This window comes from Phoenix dactylifera, chromosome 7 (genome assembly GCF_051530095.1).
Source record: "Phoenix dactylifera cultivar Ajwa chromosome 7, Ajwa_hap1_PhDact_Kaust_v1.1, whole genome shotgun sequence".
NCBI classification, from domain to species: domain Eukaryota; kingdom Viridiplantae; phylum Streptophyta; class Magnoliopsida; order Arecales; family Arecaceae; genus Phoenix; species Phoenix dactylifera.
Window position 1 is genome coordinate 35,213,366 of NC_143196.1, and position 24,929 is coordinate 35,238,294.

The following is a 24,929-nucleotide window of genomic DNA, read 5'->3' on the forward strand; positions in this document are numbered from 1 at the left end:
GTAGTATTACTAATTAGTTTTATTAAACCAATCATCCTAAGTTCTGGTAAGGAATATTAAAGGGCATAAAATGTTGAGTCGAGGAAACTATATTTTTTGCAAATTTTACATGTCCTGCTTGTGCTGAAATCCCTTCTTTGAACGATCTAAATCTAAGTGGGCCATGCGGAAATCTAATCATCAATCTGTTCTTTTCCCTTGTCATACTCATCTGATGGAACCTAGACTTAAATTATCTTTCAGAGATTAATTTCTTTCCAGATGACTTCTTTCTGTTTACAACCTGCATTATGGAGACTTTAGAAAAGAACTGCATTGCTTTAGCTAAAGCTATCCTAACACCTGCCATGTCCTCCTCCTTGAGGATAGTATCCAATACTCCACACCCGTAGTGGATCTCTCTTCGTTCTCCACCATCTTTGGTTTCATGTCCTTGTCCTCGAGGATAATCCCATCCAGGATGATGCTACTTCGTGCTCTATTACCTTTAAGCATTAAATATTTCCAAATATTAAAGTGAGCATGTTAAGATCCTATTTAAAATTGGGGCATTTGGATGGATGGGCCCAGAAGTATAAGCACTACAAAAGTTTTTAACTTATCCAATATTGGACTATTATTCCTTACCACACTCTACACGTAAAGTGCATTTCTTGAAATAGACCTTGCCATCTTTGCACTATTAAGCCTACTTGCTAGTTGGCGAGCATATTTATTAAGAATCACTCTTGACTTTTTTTATGCAACTCAATCAGTTGTCGTTGGTAATTCACAAGGATGTGGTTTTCTTTCTAGTGAAGGGTTATTTCACCCCTTCCTTCCATAATCATGGCGATTAAGTGTTTCAATGTGCTTCAATAATCTCATGGTCTCAAAAAAAAAAAAAAAAAAAAAAAACCTTATGGAATAAGCTAGTCTTGTGCTTCTTAATCGTATATAGCCCACAAAATTGGTTGTCAAATTAATACTTTAGTGGGCTGACTGGAAAATAACATCTTTTAATCTGAGGTACTAGTTGTATAATTTTGTGCTAGTCTAGTACCTTGCATTTGGAGCTAAGGGAAACTCTCAAAAGCATATATGTAATGACTAGTTTATTAGTAATGGAATTGCACAGGGATAGGGCGGCAAAAATTGATCTGACTCGACCTAACCCTAATTGGATCAGGTCTGGATCAAGAGATTTTTCTATTAGGGTCGGACATTGATCATATCTTTAACCAAACTTTAAATGGATCGAATATACATCAAAGTTCTGATCATACTTGGATCGTGAGGGTAGAATGTTATTTCAGTCGAAATGATTTAGGTTTGATAGAGTCATGATTTGGGTAAGAATTTTTTGAGTAATTAGTCTTTTTCTTGATACTAGTAAGCATTATAAATATTGGATTTGACAGGTTAGTATAAATTTATTAGGGACTTCTAAAATAGATTAAGTTAGAGTCAAATAGATGACCCAGAATTATCTGTAGGTAGGTATGGGTTGAGAGGTCTTGACCCGATGTTAGGCCGAGTTGGTTATAGATTAAGGTTTCATACGCTATTATTCTTATTTAACCCAATCTGACCCGACCCATTGCCACACCTAATGATAGATTTATAATCCAAAGTGCAAAGAAGGATGATAAGAAAAGGATCGATGGTGGAAGAAGTTAGTATCAAAGCACAGGAGAAACCATTATTGAAGTTATCATATAATTAAGTTTTGCCACCATCATTATAATCAAAGACTAAATAGTCAAGATAATAGTCCTTATGAACCTCGCACCTTGATCTCCTGACTAAAAATATGGCCGGACTAACAGTATTTAATCTCTTGACAATGATCAGCAACTGATTCGGAGAATTTCCTGGTGTTGACCAGGTTCATTCAGCGAGCAACTACTGGCATGATCAAAGAAAGCATATTTTTTGGCGGTGCGTGGGTGTGTTTTAATTCTGAAGAATGTGGCACTGTGGCATGCTCGGTGTCTTCAAAGGGCACTGAAGTCAATTCTCTCCACAAGGAGAAAGGACTACTTCTCAATGCGTTTAGTTCATAGGACCAGATCCCTACATTCCATGGAGAAGGTGCTGCCCCTCTCCTTTCCATTTTGTATTTAAAAATATATAGCCCAGCAAGAGTTGCATTGTCGCATATAAAGAATTGCCTACTGGTTCTCTTGCAAGGTCTGCCGACCCAAGTTTAGTTTTATTGTATTCTGCTACTTAGAAAGGATTCATGTCTTCTCTATGCTCTTGGAAGAGAGGAAGACAGTGTGACTGAGATAAGGGTAGGTCATCCACAAGGATTTCATGGGGCCTGAGAGATTCACTCTTCGCTTCATTCTCATCTTGGCATCACTTATCTCAGTTTCATCTGCGGGTAGGATCGAGTGGCTCTACAACTTCTTCAAATTGATATTCTCATAGAAACTGTGCTTCTATCTTCTTAGAAATGTTTGGTTTGAGGCCGCTTGCTTTCTTAAATACCAAGAGTTCTCTATTGAAAGATGATGTGCTATATTCATCTCATAAACTTTTTATCTGCGAATAATACTTTGGTGTCTGCCAGGTTTGCATGACCCACTGTAAGCAAGGGCTTGTTCCCCAGGCCGAGCAATTCCAGATTGGTTTCTGCTTTCCTAACACGGAGCATATTTACATGCAAGACAAACTTCGTATTAATGTCCTGGCTCTCTCGGCAATACGAATTCAGCAACTATGAGATACCGATCATAAACATGTCTTAGTCATCAATATCCATCTGAAATATCCTCTGCACTGGACTTTTCAAATCACCAGCAGATTAAATTGAAGTAGCCAGCTTTATTTTGTGGAATAAATTGTACGATTTTTGCAACTCTTAATTATATGATGGGTGTCCATATTATGCTTTAGATGCAGTGCTTGACGATATTTAAGTATAATATTTGTGCTCTTTATTATTGAATTTATCTCCACTCATGCAAGACTGTTCAATGTACTAGAAAATTCTAAGAACCTTCAATAAGTTTCCATGCTTAATATATGTCTCTTTGCTTCCCTCAAATATTTTCTCTCTCTCTGCAGTAAACCGAGGAAGACAAAAATGATCATTTGTATAATTATGTTTCACCCTTCCTTTTCTCATCAAATAATTTCTTTTTCAGGTGGGCATCGGAGGTTTTTTGATAAATATGCAGTGCGCATGGAATCTACAATGAAGGTATGAAGTTTATATGAGCTAGATGTAAAAGTACTTCTTTTCTCCTCCTGTTTCCAAGATTAGCTCTGACTCTGCTCGAGCAAACGTAGAGCTAATTTATTTAAAAAGGAAAATTGAGCTCCACATTAAATTGAGGATACTTGATAAATCTCCTATTTCCATGGAGCCATTGTTCTTATCAGCACCATAATGATCGTCAATCCTTGGATATACTCAAGAGAAGTGAACGAGTATTGCTAGCGGATTAGATTATAGAGATCTTTCAATGAACAAGGTTAAAAAAAGAGAAGATAAGAACACTAGCTTTAACTGCAAATAAGAGACGAAAAGATAACTAGTTTATAAAATATTCGATCTCCTCTAGATGTTTACCAAATGGATGAAATTACGTATGACAAAAAATTTTCAGTGCATGACAGGAGCCTGCATATAAGGTTATGCACCATGAGCAAGCCTTTGTTGACCATTACAGAGTTCTCAAGGTTAATACAAATGACTATTGCTAGATATGATCCTTCCCCACCCCTTGACAAGCCTCCTTTCAAACTCATACCGAACTAATTCTGCCCTCCGGCCCGGGCCCCCTTGGGCCACACCAGTAAAATAATCCAGCGTCCTCTGCTTTACGCTTTATGGGTACATGGAAATGATAGGGATGCTTATATATATACATACATACATACATGCTTATTATATTTATTTAAAATAAATATAAATATGAATATATTAGTTTTCTATCTCGTTTCAGCCCTACTTTCTGCGAGCTGCCATATCTCAGATAGCATTTTGGGAAGGAGGCTGCATCCTTCACTTGAAAGGAGGGTTCACCTTCCTTTGTGCCCAATCACCGTTGGAACATCCAATCACAGATCTCAACGGGCTCCGGAGTCAGTCATTCATCCGCCCGCAAAGATCTCAAAGCGAGCAGTGGATGATCCAACGGTGGATGGGCGCCAAGCAAGCTGTCTAATCTGTGTAAGGAAATGCACGCATCTTCTTGCAATTCGGGGTTACAGCTGATCGTGTCGGTCTTTGTCCGAATCTATACGTCTCTTGCAGCCGCTGCCGCTGCATTGCGAGCATCTGCCCCCACCCTACTCTTACAGTTCAACGTGGCATCTGCTAACGGCACTGCATCTATACGTATTCCTTCCCCACTTCGCGTCCTCCCCGGGATGCCTTCCCCCCGTTCCCCTCCCCCGGTGCGATCACCGCGGTCTTCGGTCGACAAAGAGATCATAATTCACCGAGCGGCTGCCGGCTGGTGAAGGTGAGCTCACTGGAAGGCGACCGGATCCAGATCTCTTTCCCTCAAGAAATCACGCACATGGCAAGTGTCCTCCGTGAGCGCTCATATAAAATTTATGCGAACGTTCAGGACGCTACCGACCGCAGGTTTTGTATTTGCATGGATTCGCTGCGGTGGGCGATTTGCGCAACCCCACGTCATCCGGATACGGAGACTGATAGTTATCAAATGAGACTGGCATCGTGTTCCATACATACGACAGCTTTGCACGATGCAAAATGCGCATATCAGAGCATCCTGGGCCCAAAAAATTTATGCGGTAAACGGAAGAAAACGTCGTTGAAACGGGATTGTCCTACGTCGCATAACTGTCAGGACCACGTACTGAACCTGCGTCCCGCTCTTTTATATGGAGTGACGGCTTTATACCCACTTAGAAACCCACTCCTCTCGCCCCCCCCCCCCCCCCCCCCCCCCCCTCTCTCTCTCTCTCTCTCTCTCTCTCTCTCACATCTCCCCTCTCGCTGAGACCCTAGAGAAGTAGAAGGTGAAGCGGGCGGGCAAACCCTAATCCTAAACCTCGAGGTTTAGTCGATCGAGGGCGTGGCTTGGATCCTCCCTACCGAGTCCTCCGCGAGCAGGCGAGCTGTGGCGATCGGAGGATTTGGCGGGCGAGATCCGAAATCTAGCACCTGCCTCGACTGGTGGCGGATTCCGATGGGGACGGCGGTCTTCGCGGCGGCGGGCCACGGTTTAGCTCTGACCTGATCGAGCTGACGTGCTCGGAATTGCAGATATCGCGGTTTGATTTGGGGCATCCTTACCTCGATTATTTGGATTTTATGTTTATTTTTAACGCTATTTCAACATTTAATTCTAAGAATTATGTCGCTTCAAGGAGTTCTTTGGCTGTGGCTTTTTAATAAGAAAAACAACGGTGAAGCTTGAAATGATCAGTGCTTTTTGCGATTTTCTCGGATTTTAGGAATTTGGAGGAGGTCAGTAGTTGATTCTTTCGCTAGAAAGGCTTGGTTTTGAGCTAGATAGATTCAATTTTTTCTCCTCCTCCTCATTCTTCTTGTTTTTTAAGCGAGCTTTCTGGTATTTCACCAAAAAAAAAAGCGAGCTTTGCCGTATCAGTGGAAGAAATGTTCGGGTACTAGCGGTTCTGATGGCAATTTTGTAGGTAAATTTGCTGTCTGATTCGAAAAATTCCGTCTTGAGGAGTTTTTTAGGTTTGTTTTCTGGCAATTTTCGTCGATGTGAACTGTGTTCTGAATTTAAGTGATTCGATTTGTTCTCGTTTTAATGATTTATTGGAGATCAGCGGAAGAGCAGTTGGGGCATCAGAAATCAATATGTCGATAAATATCTGAATTATTACTGTTATCACTTTTCTTTAAAAATAAGGATAGCATCATTAGCTGCTGAGAGGTTTATTATAATTACATTTTCTATTTTGGATTTTAGCGGGTTTTCTACCCCCTTTTTTTGTCTCTCTTCAGGACTTTTACAGCTTCTTTGACCACCGGTCTCTCAAGGAATTTAATTAATTTGTTTCTAATCAATGCATGGAGGAAAATAAACACTAGAAAATTTTCTTTCGCAGACATGATGTCTCTTGGACTTTACGAGGATTTGACTGTAATTTCTGCTTCTTCTATAAAAGATTGGGAGGCGTTTTGCTTTTATTTATTTATTTATTTTCGGTGGCTTTGATGCGGACTGCGAGAAGGGAGTGATTGGATTCCAATCTAGGGAGAGTAATTAGTTCGCTTTTTCCTGTTGCTTTTGCTGTGCTCTAGTTCTGGTACAGGAGATGACATCTAACGCCTAGAAAAGTTCTCTCCCCCCAAATTAAGTTTGGGGCCGATTTCAGCGACCCATCTAGTTCATTTTTATTTTATTTTATTTCTTGTGATGACGACGATTTGGGATTGTCAATCGTGTTTAGTAGGTTGAGGAAGGTTTTTAAGGATTTGGACGCTCACCTTTTGTTCTTTTCTACCCGGCTCTCCCCGTGGTATTTTGGAGGTGAAGGACAGTTCGACCTCTGTTTATATTTGGAAACTTTAATTTGGAAAGCTTTGGAACGAATTTATCAAGTGGATGGTTTCTCTCCTTTTCCTCTGAAAACCAGGCTTTGAGCGGAACAGTGCAGTAGGGATTGCTTTCTGTTTTTGTACCTTTTCTTGTTAATTTGTAATGGCTTAGTTTCCATGTTTTTGTGTGCAGGGGTTGCTGGATATTGCCATTGTGATTTCGTTTTAGAGCATTGGTGTGATGATCGTGAAAAAAATATACATCTTACTGTAAATATTTTTGTTGTTAGGGAATTCTTGAGACTTTTTTCTTTTCTTTTTTTCTTTTGGATTGCTTTTTTTTTGATATACATAAGTATGGGAGCCAACTGTTGTGTGGCTGCAAGGGACAAGCCATTGCCTGACAGATCACAGTTTGAAGTTTCTACGTTTAGGAATCTCAGACGCTCACCTTCATGGAGCTTTCGATGGGATAATCGAACACACATAGAGGATATCATGGACAGCCTGGTCCAAATTTCTCCTCACAATAGTGGGAATGCAAGTTCTGAAATTAAAAGTGGGGCAACAACAGAAACTGAAGGCCTTTCAGATAGAGGAAGTCAGCAAAGTCCTTCTAAGACACGAAAATGGAATAAATCCTCTACAAATATTGGAAGTGATGGCAACTCTAAACCTACTGCCGGTAATATTTTCTAGAATTTTCTCTTGCAGTCTCTCTCTCTCTCTCTCTTTCTCTGTGGTTATCTTTATACAAAATCTAATTATTCTGATATGGCATGAGTATTTGCCATATCATTGAGAAGTTATTTGTCCATTGATGGTAGATTATTCTAAGGTATGGTCCATTATAACATAAACTGCAGCTACTCCTTCTTAGTGCAATAAAATGAACATGCTAGAAAAAACTATCAGCTGGCAATTGTTTGTAGTTCTCTTCAACCTAGAAGATATGTAGCATGTGTATTGAAGCATTTTCAAAATAAAATGATGTAGAAGATTACATTCTAGTCATGAATGATATCTCTTCAAAATAAAGCTGAAAACACTCAGATTCTAGTAAACTACCTATATGCAATTAACTTGCATTTTTTCAGAATGTTAGCCACAAAAGTTGTCAAAATGCAATACATTGTAATGTCCTACAAATTTCCTGTTAATTCAGCAGGTAGTTGACAGATCAGTCCAACTCTGTACAACTTAGGTCAAAGGACCCTCATCTTGCAGTTCAATTTGCTAAATTTATCACTGTAATTGCTTCTACTATGTAGGTGTAGAATATCTTTCAGCAATTCCTGTGCTAAGCCTGATTAAATTCACTTAACCAGTTCTTGTTCAAGTTCAACTTCTCTCTTGATTGCTATCATGGGTTTTTGGGCTGTCAGTTCATGCCAGTTGTCAGCTTTCAGTTCCTTATTATGTGATGATGTCCTTAATACCTTAATTTATCCTGTCCGCTGGTGCCTCCTCTTTCCAATTCATTAATAGGATTTTTTCCCCCTTGTTCTAGAAGTGAATGAATGCTAGAGTTGTGATCTGCTTTATTTTGTCAAGCAAGGAAAACTACAAGTTAGGAAACAAGTAATACTCAAAACCAAAGTGCACTATCTCGGTACTGGACCCCGCACTGATGCCATACTAGGACAGTGCCGGTACGGTACGGTATGAAATTTTTTTAGCGTACCGAATGTCGGTATGCCATCCGTACCAAGTACCGGTACATAACTGGTACAGTATGATACGCTCCATACTGCCCGATTCGGCCGGAACGGCGTACCATACTTGAAACAATATTAAGTAGTATGCTGATCAATGCTATTGGACCAAGTTGATGTGAAGAATCTTTGTATCAATGTAATATGAAAACAAATTTTGCAGATCAACTTATCAGATGGGGAAAAATCTGGGTCATATTTGTTTGTTTAAAATTTGACCTTGATGGAGGGAAATGCACTGTTGTGATGGCAATCTTTATTTTTCAAAGATCTTTGGATTGCCTTTTCTAATATTCCAGTTTTGTGATTCACCTCTGGTTTGGAGGGGAGTATGGTAAGGGAGGGAGGAGAACTAAGTGATGTTTGTGTCATATGAAAGCAAATTTTACAGATGAAGTTGTTGAATGAAAAAGAAGTTGATTCATATTTGTTTGTTTAAAATTCCATCTTGATAAAGGAAAACGTATCATTGTGATGCTAATATTTATTGTTAAATATCTTTAGATTTCCTTTTCTTATGCTCTTCTTTTGTGGTGCACCTCTGATTTCGAGGGACAAATATGTTGAGAGAGGGAGCAGCACAAAGTGGGATTCAACTCCATTTGGTACATTAAGGTGGGTTAAGAAGGATATGGCAGTATGTAGGTGTGCTATAGGATTTTTGGTTTAGGGATGAGGCTTTACTTGGAAGTGGCTTTGGATATTTGGTTCAAAGTAGGAGGACCTTGGGGTTGGTAGTAGTTTTTTGGCATCTAAGTAGGGTGATGATATAGAAGAAGATCATGTTTGAAAAATGGTATATAATATTCTCAAGGGCAGGACAAGTAAAAGGAGATTTACCTTCAAGGTTGGTTGGGTGGATTAATTTTTGATTGTGGGAAAATTTGAGGGAAATGTTTCGGAACTACAGAATGTTAAACTTACAAACGAGGTTTTACTTAGATACATATTTTGGAGATTCAGGATGAGAGGAAAGGTCCAGAATTTGTGAGGATATTAGAATCTCAATAGTTAGGGACTCTGGGTGGTGACATAGAGGACCTTGGGACTTGGAAGAGTTAATTGCAAGTCCAATTGTCATGTTCAAGGCAGGATCCTTTGGATAGGATTTATCTTTCTGCACTGCTCCATAATCTTTGGTAGGAGCCTTTTGATAGGATTTATGCACTGTTCCACCTTGGCCACTTAGACAAGCAGCCTTAACATTTTGCATAATGATTATGGAGGATGAGATTGATTTATAATAAGTAATGGATGTTGCCAAGTTGCTACTAGCCATCAACTTATACATCTTATTTGATATTTATGTTTCATTTGTTGGACATAACTATTTCTTAGGCTTATTCTTAGCTTTGACCTTCGTGTTCCTGCCTATTTGCTTGCTGAGCACCCAGGTGAGTGGCTCCCTAGCCACCTGTTTGCCACTTAGTCTTTTAAAACAATGCTTCTATATTGGTTTATAAGGATATTTTCGGTCCTAGTGAAGACTTGAGGTGTAAAAAACTGCCCTTGTGTAAGATGTTTGCCTTGCTATTTGGCCTTTGGTCAACCGACGTTGAATTTGACCTATGATAATGATGGGACAAAAGGCACTTGGAAGCATAACTTTTGGGTGCAAGATGATGAATATATTAGTCCTGCTTGGATTTTTTAACCGACTTTCTGTAATTTGCAATTTTTGATCAATCGAACATGAGCTTGCTTCATTATGAATGTAACAAAGCGTACTTGAAACCTCTTAGAGATTTAGAAAACTGAATTCTGCATAATTTCAAGTTCAAACATTGAGCATAAAAACCTAAAACCATATATCGGCTCCTGTGGACAAATTTTTTAATGACCAGCAACAGAGGAAATATGTTATCATAAGCATGCCAAGCTCATTATATAAGAAAAAGGTGCTCACGAAGATAGACGAGACAAAATATTAAAAGTAGTTATACGATCCTGCATTAAAGATAAGCTGCTACAAACAAATAAGCCAAGCATCAATGTAAGTTTCTGACAGGTATTTAATACATAAATTGCTCTAAATTAAAGATAAGTTATATAAGTAGCATACAATAATGTCCTAAACTTGGACCTAATTGTTAGAAGCAATTGTCAATCACATGAAAGAGTTAAAGCATGGTTAGGTTTGGTAGAGATTTTGAAATTTGAAAATTGTTATCCAAGGGCAATGGTTCATTGTGGGAGATTCCTAAGAATCCACCAATATGTATATCTCCCAAGCTAATATCCATGGGATCTTGGGTAGGCATAATTGTTGATTGGTTTGATGGTTATTTTGATTGCCCAGCTCTTTTGCAGAGATGGGATGTGTGAGTTGTCACCATGAGATTGTATGGACATGGAGTCACGATATAATTTGCTAGCTAGGTAACTCTAGTTTCAAGGATTCATGATACATATATATATCATACAACAAAATTCTTCTTTGTGATCCTCACTGTCTTTAAAGTTAACTGGCATAACAGATGCAAAATATGGGGATACATATGAGCCACTAAACACAACCATAAGAGGTTAACCTTGTTGAGAAGGTGCTCCAGCAGGGTCTAGTAGGAGCAACTTGTTCTCTTGGCACCTTGGAGAAGTCATAAATGCATGTCATATTCTATAGCGAAGTCGTACCTATAGTCAGATGTGAATATGAAGACATTTAATCAATAGGTCCTGCATCAGTTCTCATTGTAATACATATCGGCAGACATTAAAACATGAATGTTATGTTCATGACTTGTTTAGGGAAGACGATGACAGTTGCACCACCTGACGGTCCAAGTCTTTGCGTCGGTATCGCCGATGGGAGTGTTGAATTTGGGTGTTTGAAATTTATGGATAAGGATTTTCGTAATAATTTGGGGAACTTGAGATGATCCTCCGGCACCACCAAATCTCTTGGGCTGCATTTGGAAGCAAAACAAAAGGTCCAGAATAATTGGGTTAAATGGAGTAAGTTGGAGGGGAAATGGTAGGTTTAAATTATTCCACCTTTGTGTTCAAGGAGGTTATCCTAGATTAAGTGGGGCAAATTGGTTAGAAGGAGAAAAAGTGAAGTGTTTATGGTGACCATTATTCCACAATGGTAAGTTCTCTAATAATTTTGCATAGTTTTATGTGACACTGGTTCATGATACGTCTAGCTTACATAGCTCATCATCATTGTGGAGCCACTGAGTCAACCAACCTTGTCTCAGCTGGTTAGCATCACTCTCCACAAGGAAGATATCGGAAGATATCTTCTGAAACTGTAAAGCTGCAAGCACTGTAAATTTCTCATGTAAATGTTTTCCTTTTCTTCTCATCTGACTTGTTTATTTCGGTTACAGATCAATTTGTTCAAAGCAATTCATCCCCTGAGGTGAGTGGGATTGGTTTTCATTCAGAATTCACTTGTCAATATGCTTCTCAGTTATGAAGCCCATCACCTGCTCTTAATTTGATGTCAAAGCTTTTGTACGTTTTGCAGGAAAGGAACTCCATTGAGCCATCAGGCAAAACAAGTGCTTCAGATGGAAAGCCTTCAATTTCAGTTCCAATAACTCCGTCATTGGCATTCAAATCAGATCCTTCATCTTCCAGAAGTCACTCTCTATCCTCAGACCCAACTTCATCAAGGAAAGCGCATTGTTCGCCAGGATACCAGCTCTCTAGGCAGGTCTCTGATAGCAGGATTCCATCTCTCAAGTCCATGAATGAGAACAGCTCTCCTGAAAAAAAGCAGTCCTCTGTGCTCTCTGTCTGCAGCAATGACTTGTCCACCGGAGGATCTCATGGTGGGTCTTCTGATGGTTGGTCCATGCGTACATTCTCTGAGCTGGTGGCTTCTTCTCAGCGTGAGAGATGGTCAATTGACAGTGAAAACCTTAGCTCCAGCAACTGCAAAATAGAAATATCAAACACTCAACAAACAACACCTCTCTCTCCTGATTGCCATACATGCAGAGTATGCTCAAAGCTATTAAAGGAGAGATCTCCATGGAGCGCTCAGAAAATAGTGTCTACCAATGAGCTCTCCATTGTTGCAGTTCTGGTTTGTGGGCACGTCTATCATGTTGATTGCTTGGAAAACATGACACCTGAAGCTGAGAGATATGATCCACCCTGTCCTGTCTGCACGCATGGAGAGAAATTTATTGCAAAGCTGTTGGGAAAAGCTGAGTTGAAGGGAAGAAACAAGATATCCAGGACTGCAGTGGCTGACGTTGCTGTGGACAGCAATTCTCTCTCTGAGCACCAGAAAAGGAGTGGGAAAAGACCAAGAGCCGGTTCTAGCATGAAGAGCTCCTTTGGTAGGCCTTTCTTGAGGTGGCGCTTCTCCATTGGGTCGCGACCGACTCGTTCAATATCAGACAATGAGTCCACAAGGAAGAAGGGGTTCTGGGCAAGGTACCTGAGGGATTAAACTAGCCCTTGCTTTCCCATATGAAGGTAAAGAGGCGAGCAGCTGTTCTGATTCTTGTTTGTTCCTTAGATTCAAGACACACATTACTGGATAAGTAGTTTCTTTTTACCGTCATGCACTTAAACAAAACATTTTTCTTTGCCTGCCACTGTTGCTTTGATGATACAGAGTACCTCTCTTATTTCTCCATGAATGCAAAGCGTCTGAATTGTTCCCGAGCAAGCATGTGTTTCTGTAGTGATAACAAAGGATGATGGAGATAGCTGTACTATCAAGCTTCCCCATGGCCTTACCATTCTGGAAACCCCAGGGCACTCGGCATGCTCTCGGATGCAGGATAAACTTCCCCCTTTTGAAAGGACACTCATTGCAGGTTTAGTGTATACTTGGATGGTTCGCTTAACATATAGCTGGTAAGATTTGAGGTCTTGGATTAAATCCTTCAATCCAGCAACTTTTTTCGTTCTTTTCTTGTTGTATTTGTCAGTCATCTCTGTAGATTAATTTTTATTATTGCTTCTGCGCTTCTTCACTTTGGAAATAATAGTATAAAAGCTGCTGCAAATAGTCTGCAATTAATGTGCATGGAACCTATGTTGATGCAATTACGCCCAACAGATATATCATTTTGTTTGCTAGTCACGAAATGACGTAACTTGTGTTTTTGTTTGCTGTTTGCCTCTTTGCTGTGCTGTGAGTTTCTTGAAGAGTGGTCGGCACGAACTTTCATCATTTCAATTCATTCCAAATTGAAGACATTCTACATTCTTAGTTGTCACTTCATGCATTAAGTTAAAACTACTTAGGATCCAATGTTTGTATGATCACCAACTGGGCTTGCATATTTCTTGACAAGCCTTGCCTTTACCAACGATACAATGCTAGCAATCTGGAAGCAAGTTGCTTGTAAAGATTTTCATGATACAGTAATGGCCGACTCTATTATGTATGGATGAAGGATTGGCAGAAAGTGTTCTTTACTGGTTTAGTAAAATGGTCTATTGTTATTTATGAGAATTAAAAAAAAAAGAGGTGGGGGGTTGGTCGATTGTTGATTGTGTTGGATGAACGTTTGCTGTCGTCTTGCAGGTATCTAGTTCTGATGCCTTGATCTTTTTCATGGAAACTCATGATTGTGTGATCTACAGATCCAGTACTCATAGAAACTGGTGAAGCAACTTCTTTCACTAACTGACCTTTTTCCATCCTAAAAGCTCTATCCAGGAAGCAGGCTCAATTATAACTAATGTAAAATCTTGAAAATTTGGCAATCACATGGCAATGGCTGACTTTGAACTGGGGGAGCAGGCGAAGCTGCCGTAAATGAATGTTGAAATGCTTCCAATTTGCAGGGAGGCTACCATGCTTCTCATAATCCAATCAGTTTAGCTCGTACAGATGCCATCTGATGTTGGGTAATGAGGAAGGACAATTCAAGCATTTGAGCATGGGCACCATTAAATTTCAATCATCAGGGAAGTTTTGGTGGGGGCTACTTTTTTCTTAAATTGTCTGTAATTGTTTGACTGGAGTTAGGTCTACTTCTCCAGTACATGTATCTGTTTTTGATGGTTTGAGACTATTCATTTGATTATGTCATCTTAAATATATAGCTTGTAGAACTCACCATTCTCATGTGCAACAAGCATGCTTCGAGCCATATAATGCCGAGTAGAACTCTGTCAATCTCCGATGGCCATAAAACAAGGATTTTGAAATCGATGACTTATGTCATTTCCAAATGTTGGAGATTATTCCCAGTTTTTTCGACTACAAAGATTATTCTCTCCCTACACAAACTCATCTCTTCCCGCATCTTATGGCTTTTCTTCCATCATCTGTCCAATTTGATCAAATTTCAAGAATAAGCTATCTGAACATCCAAACATAGCTTAATTGATTATGCAGGAATAAAATAAATGCTTCAAAGCATGATGAAAGCAAGGAAATAAAATAAAAATAAATAAGAAAGAAAAAGAAAACACCTAAAAAAATTTGCCTTGGGATACTAAAGATTTTCTACTAATGATTGAATAAATGGAACAGGAGCTAGGTAGAACCCATAATTGAAGTTGTTCGATTATTTCCCCTGGATCGGTAAACTTATGCAGTCATACGTAAACGATGCTCCATGATCCAAGTTATATTTCCTCTAACCTGGCTATATTTTGCATATTTAATCGGCCTCGAAACGATTCTATTTCCATCTAAAATTAATATTTAACGGTGAAGCTAACGCATGCAGCAGCCATAGCTGCATGGTTTTGCTGCCCTAATTTTGAAGTTTTTCCATTTTTTGTTGTAAGACTCTGCATTTGGTCCGAACTGCAACTTTGACCCGATCTCTTAGCCGTTAACTAACTTTTGTTCTTTAAACGGCCAGCCCGGGATCGAATGCCACGGAAACGGATCGTAGACGAAACGAGACTCTAGCTACTCTCTCACACCTGCGCAAATCCAGCCCTTTCTGACTCCTCCGCTCGCACGTGTCTCCATTCCCAAGAACCTCGATGCTGCACTAGCACGTGCCATCGAATTATGCTCCATCAACCAAGTGCCGATCCTCCCCTTGATCCTATATATAACGCAGCATTCCAATCTTCTGCTACGTCCAAATACGCTTCGAGAGAGAGAGAGAGAGAACGAGAGAGGATGGCAGGGAATCCGGGGATGAGGGATGGGTACGGCAGCGATATCCGGCGGGCGGAGGAGCACGTTGGCGGACACACGCAGGTTCTCCGGGAGGAGCGCCGCAGCACCGCCGGCGGAGGCGGCCACCGGGAGGAACACCATTCCATCACCGGCATGCTCCACCGCTCCGGCAGCAGCAGCTCCAGCTCTGTATACAAGATCTCTCTCTCTCTCTCTCTTTTATCTTTCTCTCTCTAGAATGAATAGGATTACGTGCCGCTGCCATCTTAATAGCATCTTGGTAATTTAATCGGATCAGGTTCATTTAAATTAAAAATTTTATGGTAGTCTTATCATCAATGAATTCACGTCGACAAGTTAAAAGAAAGTGGTATAGTTCATAGTAGGTACCGTACGTGCGATGCATGCCACGATTTAGTTTGTGTGTATTTCTACGTCGTGTCACATTTAGGCATCTCCAACAACAACAGTTGTCCAAATTTTAAAACAACCTCTACGGTAAGGGCATGTAGAAGGGTACCAGGAAGGACTACTAAGCCATATTGGTTATATATCAGCAGAGATGGTCGTTTTTACTTTTAGAAGAACGATCATCTGATGGTCTTTCCTACTTTTGGGCAGTCGGAAGATGATGGGCAGGGGGGCCGAAGAAAGAAGAAGAGTGTCAAGGATAAGATCACGGAGAAGCTGCCCGGCGGAAAAGGTTCAGAGAAGCACGGCCGCACGGAGTATGTCCACCAGGAGGTGCACCATGAACCCGAGAAGAAGGGCATGATGGACAAGATCAAGGAGAAGCTGCCCGGCGGACACCACACGGAGGAGCACAGCCATGCCGGCTCCACTGTCCACCATGAGGTGCACCACGAGACGCATCATGACCACGAGAAGAAGGGCATGATGGAAAAGCTCATGGAGAAGCTGCCTGGCCACCACTGAGATCAGCCTAGTTTCCGTGGCCTCTGTTGATTCGTGTTGAGGGTTGGAGAGCTGAGAAATAAAGAAAACCATGTTCTAGTCCACGTAACATGTGTTTTTGTAGCTGTGTTTCTTTTTCGGCTTTCTTTGGGCAGATACGAAAGCCTTCTGGTTTTGCTTCGCTTGTTATGTGTAGCAAGTGCTTTGCCATTTGCGGCGTTGTTTTCCATATATAACATTGTAAGCACAACATTGTTTCAGATCGTCTCCTCTAGTTTTTCTATGTATCTTCAGCTCCCACATGACCAAATTGTTTGCTTTGATTCATTTCAGCATGCTTAGATCATAAGCTGATTCATTCATACAGTGGTGCTGATTTCAGAGTGAAAAACCTGTCCCTGCTGATGGTAGGGTGGAAACTCCCTGAGCTATTTAAGCCCCCTGCTATCATCAATTGCACACACACTAGTGAATTAATGTGTTATGAAAAGCAATGGGATGATGATTTGGAATACAGATAAATGACATCCTAACCTTGAATAGATTAGGAGCACAGACAAACGACATCTGATCCTGAATCTCTCTTGCAAACCAATACAACCTTCGGTGGGCGCCAGATACGTAGGAAAAATGAAATCAGTTTCTTCCTTGGAGCACCCTTCTAATGATTTAATGACAGCTCAGTTTTTTAATCTAAAATATCTCAAAATAATGGTTAAAGAAAATAATCTCATCGTGCACTCCTAATGTATTAGCTGCTGAGCAAATAATTAAGATAACCAAACCTTTCTGCTTTCAGGTCTTCCATAGCCTTCTTGTTCATTGTCTCGCTCCGGTTGATTTGGGAACTGAAAGCCCCATCAAGACACTTAAAAAGTAAGAGGACCAGGCAGCCACAATAAGAAATTACAGTAAAGGTGTCATGTTTCCTCCGCCGACCACCCTTGGTCTGTGACTATATTCGCAAGCAGAGTCCATAAAAACTATTGTCTTGCAAGTAGAGCTGCAAGAGAAGAGGTGCTAAACTAATCTTTTATTTATCAACAGCAGCAATACAAGAGACATAAATGAACAGATACCTCCACTATAATTGGTAACCACCCAACAAAAAACCCATCCTACTGTATACAGGACTATACAAAACCCCATATAAAAACATTGGGTGAAACCATAGCTCCTGTTCACAAAAGCAGTCGCAAGTCAAGAAACTACATCTAGTGTTCCTATCAACTTCATAAATATGTGGAAAACCCTGCAGCCAATTATTCACGTACTACAAACCAAGAGAGTTGTAGCTAGCAAGGAAGCGCCGAGCATCGCGAAGCAGAAAATATAAAATTAGAGCAGCAGTTCCCACCATGCAAGCGCCAAAAAACAAGCAATTCAAACCAGCAGATGAACATCCACATAACAGCCTATTGAGCCCCCTGATAACTCCCTGGGTGCAGCAGACCTTATCACCAAGACTGCCGGGAATTTTTTGTGGCCTCACTGGATCAGCTGACCTTTTTTGTAGTGTCTTAGAAGCAGTATGGCAAGATAGATCAGATTGATTGCCTTCAGAGTTGGAGATTGTACTGGATTCTGCATCAGATAGGTGCTTATTATCACCATCATTCATATCAAGATGGCGGTCTTCATTGACAAGTTGGATTGTCCGATTAACAAGTCCAGGGTTCCTTGATTCCATCTTGTGAACTTGAAGTTTAATACTATGATTTGAAATTACGGTAGATGGTTTTGCATGGCGTTGTCGTATTTGAATCCCTGTATCAATGTTTTCATCCTCTCTCTTCACACCTTCACATACAAAGTTGCTTGCAGCAGGGGAAAGGTCATAACCTGCCATCCCAGCATTATACTGAAGAACAGAAGCAACACCTATGCTTCCAAAATTGGACTCTCCAAACATATCAAGATCGAAGTTATCAGAACCAGATCGCAGAATACTACTGATATCATCAGGTAATAAGTAGTCTTTGTCATCTGCACCAGCTGGCTGAAGACAAGATTCCACTGGCTCTTGCTTTGACACAAGAGAAGCATGATCTGCCTGTGAAACATTAAGAGCAGAATAATCAGCATATGCAGGCATTGCAGTGATTTTCTCAGTGACATCATATTGCAAAGATCTAGACATATAGGCATTTAATACGGAAAGCTTTGGCCCTTTCAGATAGTTTAAAGGCAAGCTACTTAAAACACTTTAAGTCAGAGCTCAATATGCAGTTCTTATTTTTGCAAGTACTGATCTTTGTTTGACAGGTTTTCAAGGAAGTCACGATCACCATTTTCATTTAATACCGTAGATAGTTTCACAACTAATGATTTGATTCACTGCATAGTTTAATGATCAACTACTTTAGATTACATGTTATTCAACAGTAGAGTATGATGGCAATTGACATACACCTACAATATGGCAGATAAGCTATAATATTAAAGAGAGAACAGAGATTTCTTTGCATAACTGGAATAAAATAACTATCGATTATTCAGTTATGTATTTCCTGCTTCATATCTTGTTTTAAGTTATGATAATTCTTGACAATGGCGATAGGAGCTTGGGACATACCTCTGCTTCATTGTTGACTTCATCGATAGAGGGAATGCCACTAAAGTCAGGATCGTAGAGTTCTGAAAGCCATGCCTCAATATCCTCCACATTGTTATATAGAGTTGATGATTCCTCACGTGGCACTGAGCCAACCATATCTTTTGGTTGCTCTTGGAAATCACTGACTTCTTTGGTTTGGGTCATCTCACCTTCCGATGCCCAACCATTCCTTTTGGTTACACGACAAAGGACAAATATATCCTGCAACAAGAAGAAAGCCACATCATTAGTTTAGAGGAGCTTTACAAGATAATTCTTAACATATAAATTTTAGAAAAGATTCAGGATGAACCCCTTTACACTCATACGACCTACTTCTTCACATCCATCGCGCAATCCATACAGTTATTGATAGACAGGAACAAAAGAATGCACGTGATGTAAGGTCATCTATGCTTCGATAACTAGGACTTCCCCCCCAAAATCAGTTTTTTTAAGTGATTGTAATCTTCACATGACAAAGACAAGCAACCAGATGGGAATTAACTTAAAGGTTCAAGATAAGTTAGAATCATGGGTAAATCTCCTTTTTTTTATTCACTTTCATGCATTTTTTGTGTGCGCACATGCGCGTGCATGTGCACTTTCACATGTGTGATAACAGAACTATGACTTGCTTGAAGACCTACATTAGATATAAATGAAAAACTTATAACAAGTCTATTTTATAAAAGGACAGGGTAGTATTTGATCTTTAGTGCATTTGGATGGGCCCTTGCTCAATCCTTTTATCAACAAATGGACAGGGTAGTATTTTATGAGTTTTAAAACATTCTTCAGTTGAACTTCATTTCTTCTATCATCTGCACAGTTATTATGGTTATAAGCCTGCACCGCATTATGTTATAGACACTTCCTACTGGAATAGCAAATATATTTGATCTGTGCTGTAACATACCATCATGGAAATTAGAAGGCTTACCTTCATTCCAGGAGCAGCTTTACACTCATTCTCATCTATATAATATTCGTGCATGATCCAATCAGAACGCTTCCCACAAGGAGGACGGCCTTCATGGAAAACTAGAGTTTTCTTGGTACCTATAACCCGATTGTGAAGCTTGATGTTCCGATCTTTACCAGTTGATTTCCAATACCCTGCTTCTGTAGCCCTATTTGAGCGAGAACCATTAGGATACTTTCTGTCACGGGAAGTGAAGAAATGCCATTTGCTATCTCTCGTAGGAATGTGACATTGTGCTGCATGACAGATCAAAGTACAAGCAAAAAGGTGAGACAGATTTGGAATAATGGTATAGTATATGCTCCCATTCTCTATGTTCAGTAATCCTGAAATTCTTCAATAGACCAGGACAACTTGCAATAGAGGCTAATTCACAATATTACAGTGTTCTCGATAAAACATACTACAGATTAGAATGCTAAATTTGTATATAGTAGTTGCATGAAATTTCAGAAATACAAAAACCCTTTATATGTAGATAATTGTTTAAAGCAGCCAGAGCATTAGCCTGCAGTTAGACCGTAGGTCACATTTTTAGAAAAATATTTACAGGTAATTCCACTAACTTAATCTACATTTAAAACCATGTGAAGGAAGATAAGGAAGATATATTATTGCAGACTAATTCTAATTATGTCATTCCCAGTTGACTCCCAATGAAATTTTTCTTTGAGAGCCCTCTAATCAAAAGACATAATAATATGACACAGTGTAGTTACCAGGTAAGTCCCATGGTTCATGCTTATATATGTCCACCTCTGGTATAATTTCAAACTCAATTTTCTGACCAAGTATCTTCCTCTTCAGATAATGAGAAATAAGTTCCGCGTCTGTTGGATGGAAGCCAAATCCTGGCGGCAGAGAGAAGGCACTTAATATTTCCATTTTTCAAAAGATCTGCAAATAGATAACAACAAAACAAAATCAGTGGAACCAAATTTCAGTAGCACTCAGAACATAATGACAGGTTAATGCCCATTAAACTAAGAAAAAAGTAGGCAACAGCAGGGGAAAAACTGAGAGAAAAATGCTTCATTTCTTCATTTCAAAACCTAAATTCTAATGCATTAGCAAAACAGATCCTCCCAAAACAAAACAGAAGACATCCAGCATCAACTAATAATCCTACAGCCAAATTAGTGAATTCCTGAAACCCAATCAGAAGTAAAAGTAAAGAAGAGACACAATTGTAGAGAGCAAATAAAGATCTCTTCTGTCTCTTCCTATCTAAAGTTATTTCAATAAGCGAATGTAATCACATAGGTACTCCACAAAAAAATGATAAAGCAATGTTATGAGTGATTATATATTTAAATTAAAAAAAGCATAAATAACAAGCCTTATCCATTATATTTAGTGATATATGTGCACGTATATTGACATAATAGAAGTAAGTGGACCGATCAAATACCCAAACTGTAAGGAAAAATCAATATCTGGAATAATTAACCCTATTCCACTCAGACAGAGTATTCAATAAATGCTTTCAGGTAATGAACAAGGTATGACAGGACTCCTGAAAGCACAGCAGTCATAACCCAACACACACACAGACACACAATATATATATATACACACAGACAATCAAGATTTCCCGAATCCAGTGGCTAAACAATCAGTATTTACCAGACAAAAAATAATCTATATTTCCTAGAAATGGTCTAAGGCAGTCATAGATGTATCATGGACTATCCAAAATTTGATTTGAGCAACTTTCTTACAATCTTGATCTGTGCGTCTATTTTATATAGGATTCTCAATGAATGCCTCATTAACTCAAATACCCATTTATTAAGCCCTGCAACCTAATGTCTGGTGCCCTACCTATATAGGATCCTTTCAGACCACAACAGAAGACATCCAGCAGAAATTAGTAATCCTGCAGCCAAGGTTGCAAATTCCTGAAACCTAATGCCTGATTCACAACAAATAACTTCAGCTAAAAAGAAGCTTTATTAGAATTTTTTTATTGCAACCTAGGAAACTAGATACAACAACATTTTTCCTCTCTTTTTTTCCTTGAGAAAACAATGTGTTTGCCATCACCAGGATTTGACCATGGACCTCTTCTATATGAAGAGGAATGCCAACCAACTGAATTAAGGCCGTTCTGTCTTACTACGCTACCACGCTATGTTCCCCAATACTTCCAAAACTATAACTGGTCATTTTCAAAATAAGTTAAATATACTCCTTTGTCAATCTGTTTCCAGTTGGCACTTTATAAAAATCTTTTGTAACAATTGCTTAGGTGCCAAGGATTCAAAATAATGACTTTGACCTCACACGAATCACTGCACCATTTCGCAGAACATCAAATATATGATCCCTTCAATCCTCCGTCTTTCTACTACAAACACCAACAGGTATAGTAGTTGAAGCTACAAAATCTCAAATCCCCTCTACTCCAAACAAGCTAACCAGATCACACAGAGAGGGAGAGAGAGAGTATTTCATATAAAACGAAGAGCTCGGCACACAGTACACCAAGTCTTCTATTATATGCAACTGCAGGAGAGGTCCATGAATCGAGTGAATAAACCTATAAGAGGAACAGAGGAAAACAGAAGAAAACATAGAACAACGGAAACCCCTCAACCATCGCATACCAATACCGATTATATATTAATTAATCATAATTCATAACCCAAAGAATAGCAAGAAACTATTTTTGAAGCCGAAGCAGCTTTAGAAGCTAAGTATTTTTGGAAGCATATATCAATAAAATTAACAAAACAGAGCTCTGCACTGATTCAGACCCCCAACATAACAATACAAAGAAAAACGCGGAAAAGAATCCAGGGAACTCCAATGATTCATAGATAGAGAATTAAACAGCCGGACGATTGAATCCTTTCCCAGACTCAAAACGTATAAATCCAATACCCTGACGCACACAAATATAGCAGAAGAAACCCCAAAAGATCTTATTTTATTATCTAACAATCCATTTTTCGATCCACGAAAAACGAAACAAAATCGGAAACAACCAACGCAAAATCTCAGAACGAAGAGCAAAAATAACAGAAATTCTCACCGCCTACAGCGCCCACGGCTGCGAAACCGAGACCCCACCGGCAGACGACGATGGCGGTGGCGTAGGCAGCGGCGAGGGGCGGAGGAGGAGAGGAAAAGGCTGGACTTTTGGGGACCCAATTTCCCCGTCGTCGGCGTCGTTGGGATTTTATTTGAGCTGGAATCCGTGTGAACGGGGAGCGTTCAATGGGTCTCTTTCTTTACGCGGTTCCGACGTGGAAGAATCCGCTTCTGCATTCGGTGTGCTTACCGACCACGCCTCTTCCCTTGTTTACGGGAGTGGTTGACTTTTAGTCAACCAGCTATTTCGTATTGATGGGTCCGGTCACCGCCTGGGGCTGTCGCCCTCCCTCCTTGACTCGTATGCGCGAAAGAAGCTTCAGAGAAATTGCCAGGAGAATACTTGGGTTCGAAGTAGGCTCTCTCCAATATACATCGCTGTTGTGGTACTGTTCCTCCAACCCCACAATACAATCTCAAAATATCCATGGTTTGCATGATAATGACGTGTGTTTTTATTTTTTGTCGACCAATCCATTGATGATTATGTTGCGCGTCATCCTTTATATGCGTGTTCACTCCAAGAATGTGGAGTATTTGCAAATGCTTGTGATGCTTTGATAAGTGAAATAAATAAAATCTTTAGATTTCTCTTGACAGTAGCATACATGCATACCATGATTTAACTCCTCTTGACATACTAATCAGTGCACATCGGAAATAGGAGCTACTATATCCTCCAACCATGGATTGTATACGGTAGTAGGATGCATCCATCAACTTGTAGACCCCACAATAATGATCACCCTTGACGTGTTTGTTCCTCATTAAAAATTGATTGCCAAGGCTAGCTTCGCTTTAAAATGGAGGGGAATAAAGAAGGGGAACTAGAAGATTGACCATTGACTTTCTTGGGTTTTGATTATAAGTGGAGCAGCATATAGTATTTGTATGCTTAAATTATTTTCCCAACTTTCTATCAAAGATAAATAAATCAAGACACCTACTCAACCTGACCTATGAATCACAAATCTCCAAGTTTGGAGTGCTCCAAACCATATTTCCCACGGTAGTCGAGGGATGTCGTCAGGAAACAGCTTAAATCAATCCGTGAATGTAAAATCCGACTCTTTGTCAATGCTAACAAACTTCAAAAGGGATGTTTCACTTTGCCCTTCAAAAAGTCATAAATTTGCATCGCGAGAACTCTGTATAATTGTTTTTCACAACGCTTTGTAAGCTGAGCCAACTTAGAATTGACTTCATACACATGCTTGGCTGTAACCGTCAAATGCATCCATCCAAGAACGCATCTTGGACGATTGCCGCGAACACGAGCGTGCATGATGTGGGCATTGGTGGCACTGTTCCTTTGCCTGGTCCATTAACATATGACTGGGGCTTTGTACAGGCTTGGGCTACTTCGCATGCGCACAACCATTTCTCGCCCAGCTGGGCCCATGATAGCGACCATTGAGCGCTTGAGTACGAGATCTTTTTGAGTTTTAGTTGGGTGTGACAGTCTAATCCTATTATAATGGGAAAAAAAAAATTATTAGCTTTTGAAAAAGGAGCTCGGAAAGCAGGTTAAAATTATAGGTTGGACAAAGTCCACCAGCTCGACGGTGGAACCAAACACGGCTGTATTGCTCCCTTCCTCCCTGTTTCTTTACCGCGCATGTTTGGGCATGTCCCTTTGTGGTTGGACTGATCCACCCCACCGCTGAGTTGGTGAATTTGATCCAACCAAAAATTTCTCGAAATCAAGCGGCTCCACGTCTGACTGTTAGCTTGGTGAGTATTGCACCTGTGTTGATCTCCATCTCCCTTGTGGGAGATTCATTATATTTCAATACGGTAGTTGTCAGCGACTCGTGGCAAAAGGCAAACTAGATATCTTATGAGAGACAACAAACTACACTAAGGTTTAGCGGTGCTTAGGTCAATTAGATTTAACCTATTACAAGATTCCTCGCCTAGCATTAAAGAACGTTGCTGCTTCCCATCCACCGCTTATAGTTCATTTCCGGACTCTCTGACCGATCGGATGCGGGAATTCTGGGGGAGGCGGCCAGACAGAAATGTGAGGGATTTGGTGGCGACCAACGTGACATCAGCGGTTAGGTAGTTGTACAGGCTAA

General features: G+C 40.0%; 3 protein-coding genes across 9 annotated transcripts; 2 read left to right on the plus strand and 1 right to left on the minus strand.

Moving 5' to 3' along the window:
- Positions 1–1,586: 1,586 nt before the first annotated feature.
- Positions 1,587–13,179, plus strand: LOC103703762 (uncharacterized). 7 transcript variants are annotated; one of them, XM_089924571.1, is made up of 8 exons: positions 2,132–2,368; positions 2,558–2,830; positions 3,135–3,190; positions 3,939–4,165; positions 6,675–7,166; positions 11,529–11,560; positions 11,669–12,630; positions 12,773–13,179. In XM_089924571.1, exons 5-7 carry the CDS (start codon positions 6,839–6,841, stop codon positions 12,602–12,604), a joined length of 1,296 nt encoding a protein of 431 aa, XP_089780697.1. In that variant the 5' UTR covers positions 2,132–2,368; positions 2,558–2,830; positions 3,135–3,190; positions 3,939–4,165; positions 6,675–6,838; the 3' UTR covers positions 12,605–12,630; positions 12,773–13,179. The 7 variants fall into 7 exon arrangements, with proteins under 7 accessions (XP_088558088.2, XP_089780697.1, XP_088558089.2 ...); XM_088701962.2 differs by lacking the exon at positions 3,939–4,165 and adding an exon at positions 1,587–1,666 and having other exon boundaries at positions 1,834–2,368; positions 2,558–3,190; XM_088701963.2 differs by lacking the exon at positions 3,939–4,165.
- Positions 13,180–15,017: 1,838 nt separating this feature from the next.
- LOC103703843 (uncharacterized) lies at positions 15,018–16,322 on the plus strand. The gene is made up of 2 exons (XM_008786859.5): positions 15,018–15,445; positions 15,878–16,322. Exons 1-2 carry the CDS (start codon positions 15,143–15,145, stop codon positions 16,190–16,192), a joined length of 618 nt encoding a protein of 205 aa, XP_008785081.4. The 5' UTR covers positions 15,018–15,142; the 3' UTR covers positions 16,193–16,322.
- An 867-nt stretch (positions 16,323–17,189) lies between these two features.
- On the minus strand, positions 17,190–23,061 carry LOC103703765 (NAC domain-containing protein 74-like). Its single transcript, XM_008786737.5, has 5 exons — positions 22,790–23,061; positions 20,472–20,649; positions 19,711–19,988; positions 18,747–18,989; positions 17,190–18,224 (listed from the first exon to the last, which is right to left on the minus strand). The coding sequence occupies exons 2-5, from the start codon at positions 20,635–20,637 to the stop codon at positions 17,445–17,447; spliced, it is 1,467 nt and encodes a 488-aa protein (XP_008784959.1). The 5' UTR covers positions 20,638–20,649; positions 22,790–23,061; the 3' UTR covers positions 17,190–17,444.
- Between the last annotated feature and the right edge of the window lie 1,868 nt (positions 23,062–24,929).

Excerpts from the sequence above, each read along its gene's own strand:
- LOC103703762 (XM_089924569.1), top strand. The coding sequence starts at position 6,659 with ATGTTTTTGTGTGCAGGGGTTGCTGGATATTGCCATTGTGATTTCGTT. Across the intron at positions 7,167-11,528 it reads CAACTCTAAACCTACTGCCG|ATCAATTTGTTCAAAGCAAT; the intron begins GTAATATTTTCT and ends TTTCGGTTACAG. Across the intron at positions 11,561-11,668 it reads AAAGCAATTCATCCCCTGAG|GAAAGGAACTCCATTGAGCC; the intron begins GTGAGTGGGATT and ends TACGTTTTGCAG.
- LOC103703843 (XM_008786859.5), top strand. The coding sequence starts at position 15,143 with ATGCTCCATCAACCAAGTGCCGATCCTCCCCTTGATCCTATATATAAC. Across the intron at positions 15,446-15,877 it reads GCAGCAGCAGCTCCAGCTCT|TCGGAAGATGATGGGCAGGG; the intron begins GTATACAAGATC and ends ACTTTTGGGCAG.
- LOC103703765 (XM_008786737.5), bottom strand. The coding sequence starts at position 20,637 with ATGGAAATATTAAGTGCCTTCTCTCTGCCGCCAGGATTTGGCTTCCAT. Across the intron at positions 19,989-20,471 it reads TGAACCATGGGACTTACCTG|CACAATGTCACATTCCTACG; the intron begins GTAACTACACTG and ends TCTGTCATGCAG. Across the intron at positions 18,990-19,710 it reads AAGCTGCTCCTGGAATGAAG|GATATATTTGTCCTTTGTCG; the intron begins GTAAGCCTTCTA and ends TTCTTGTTGCAG.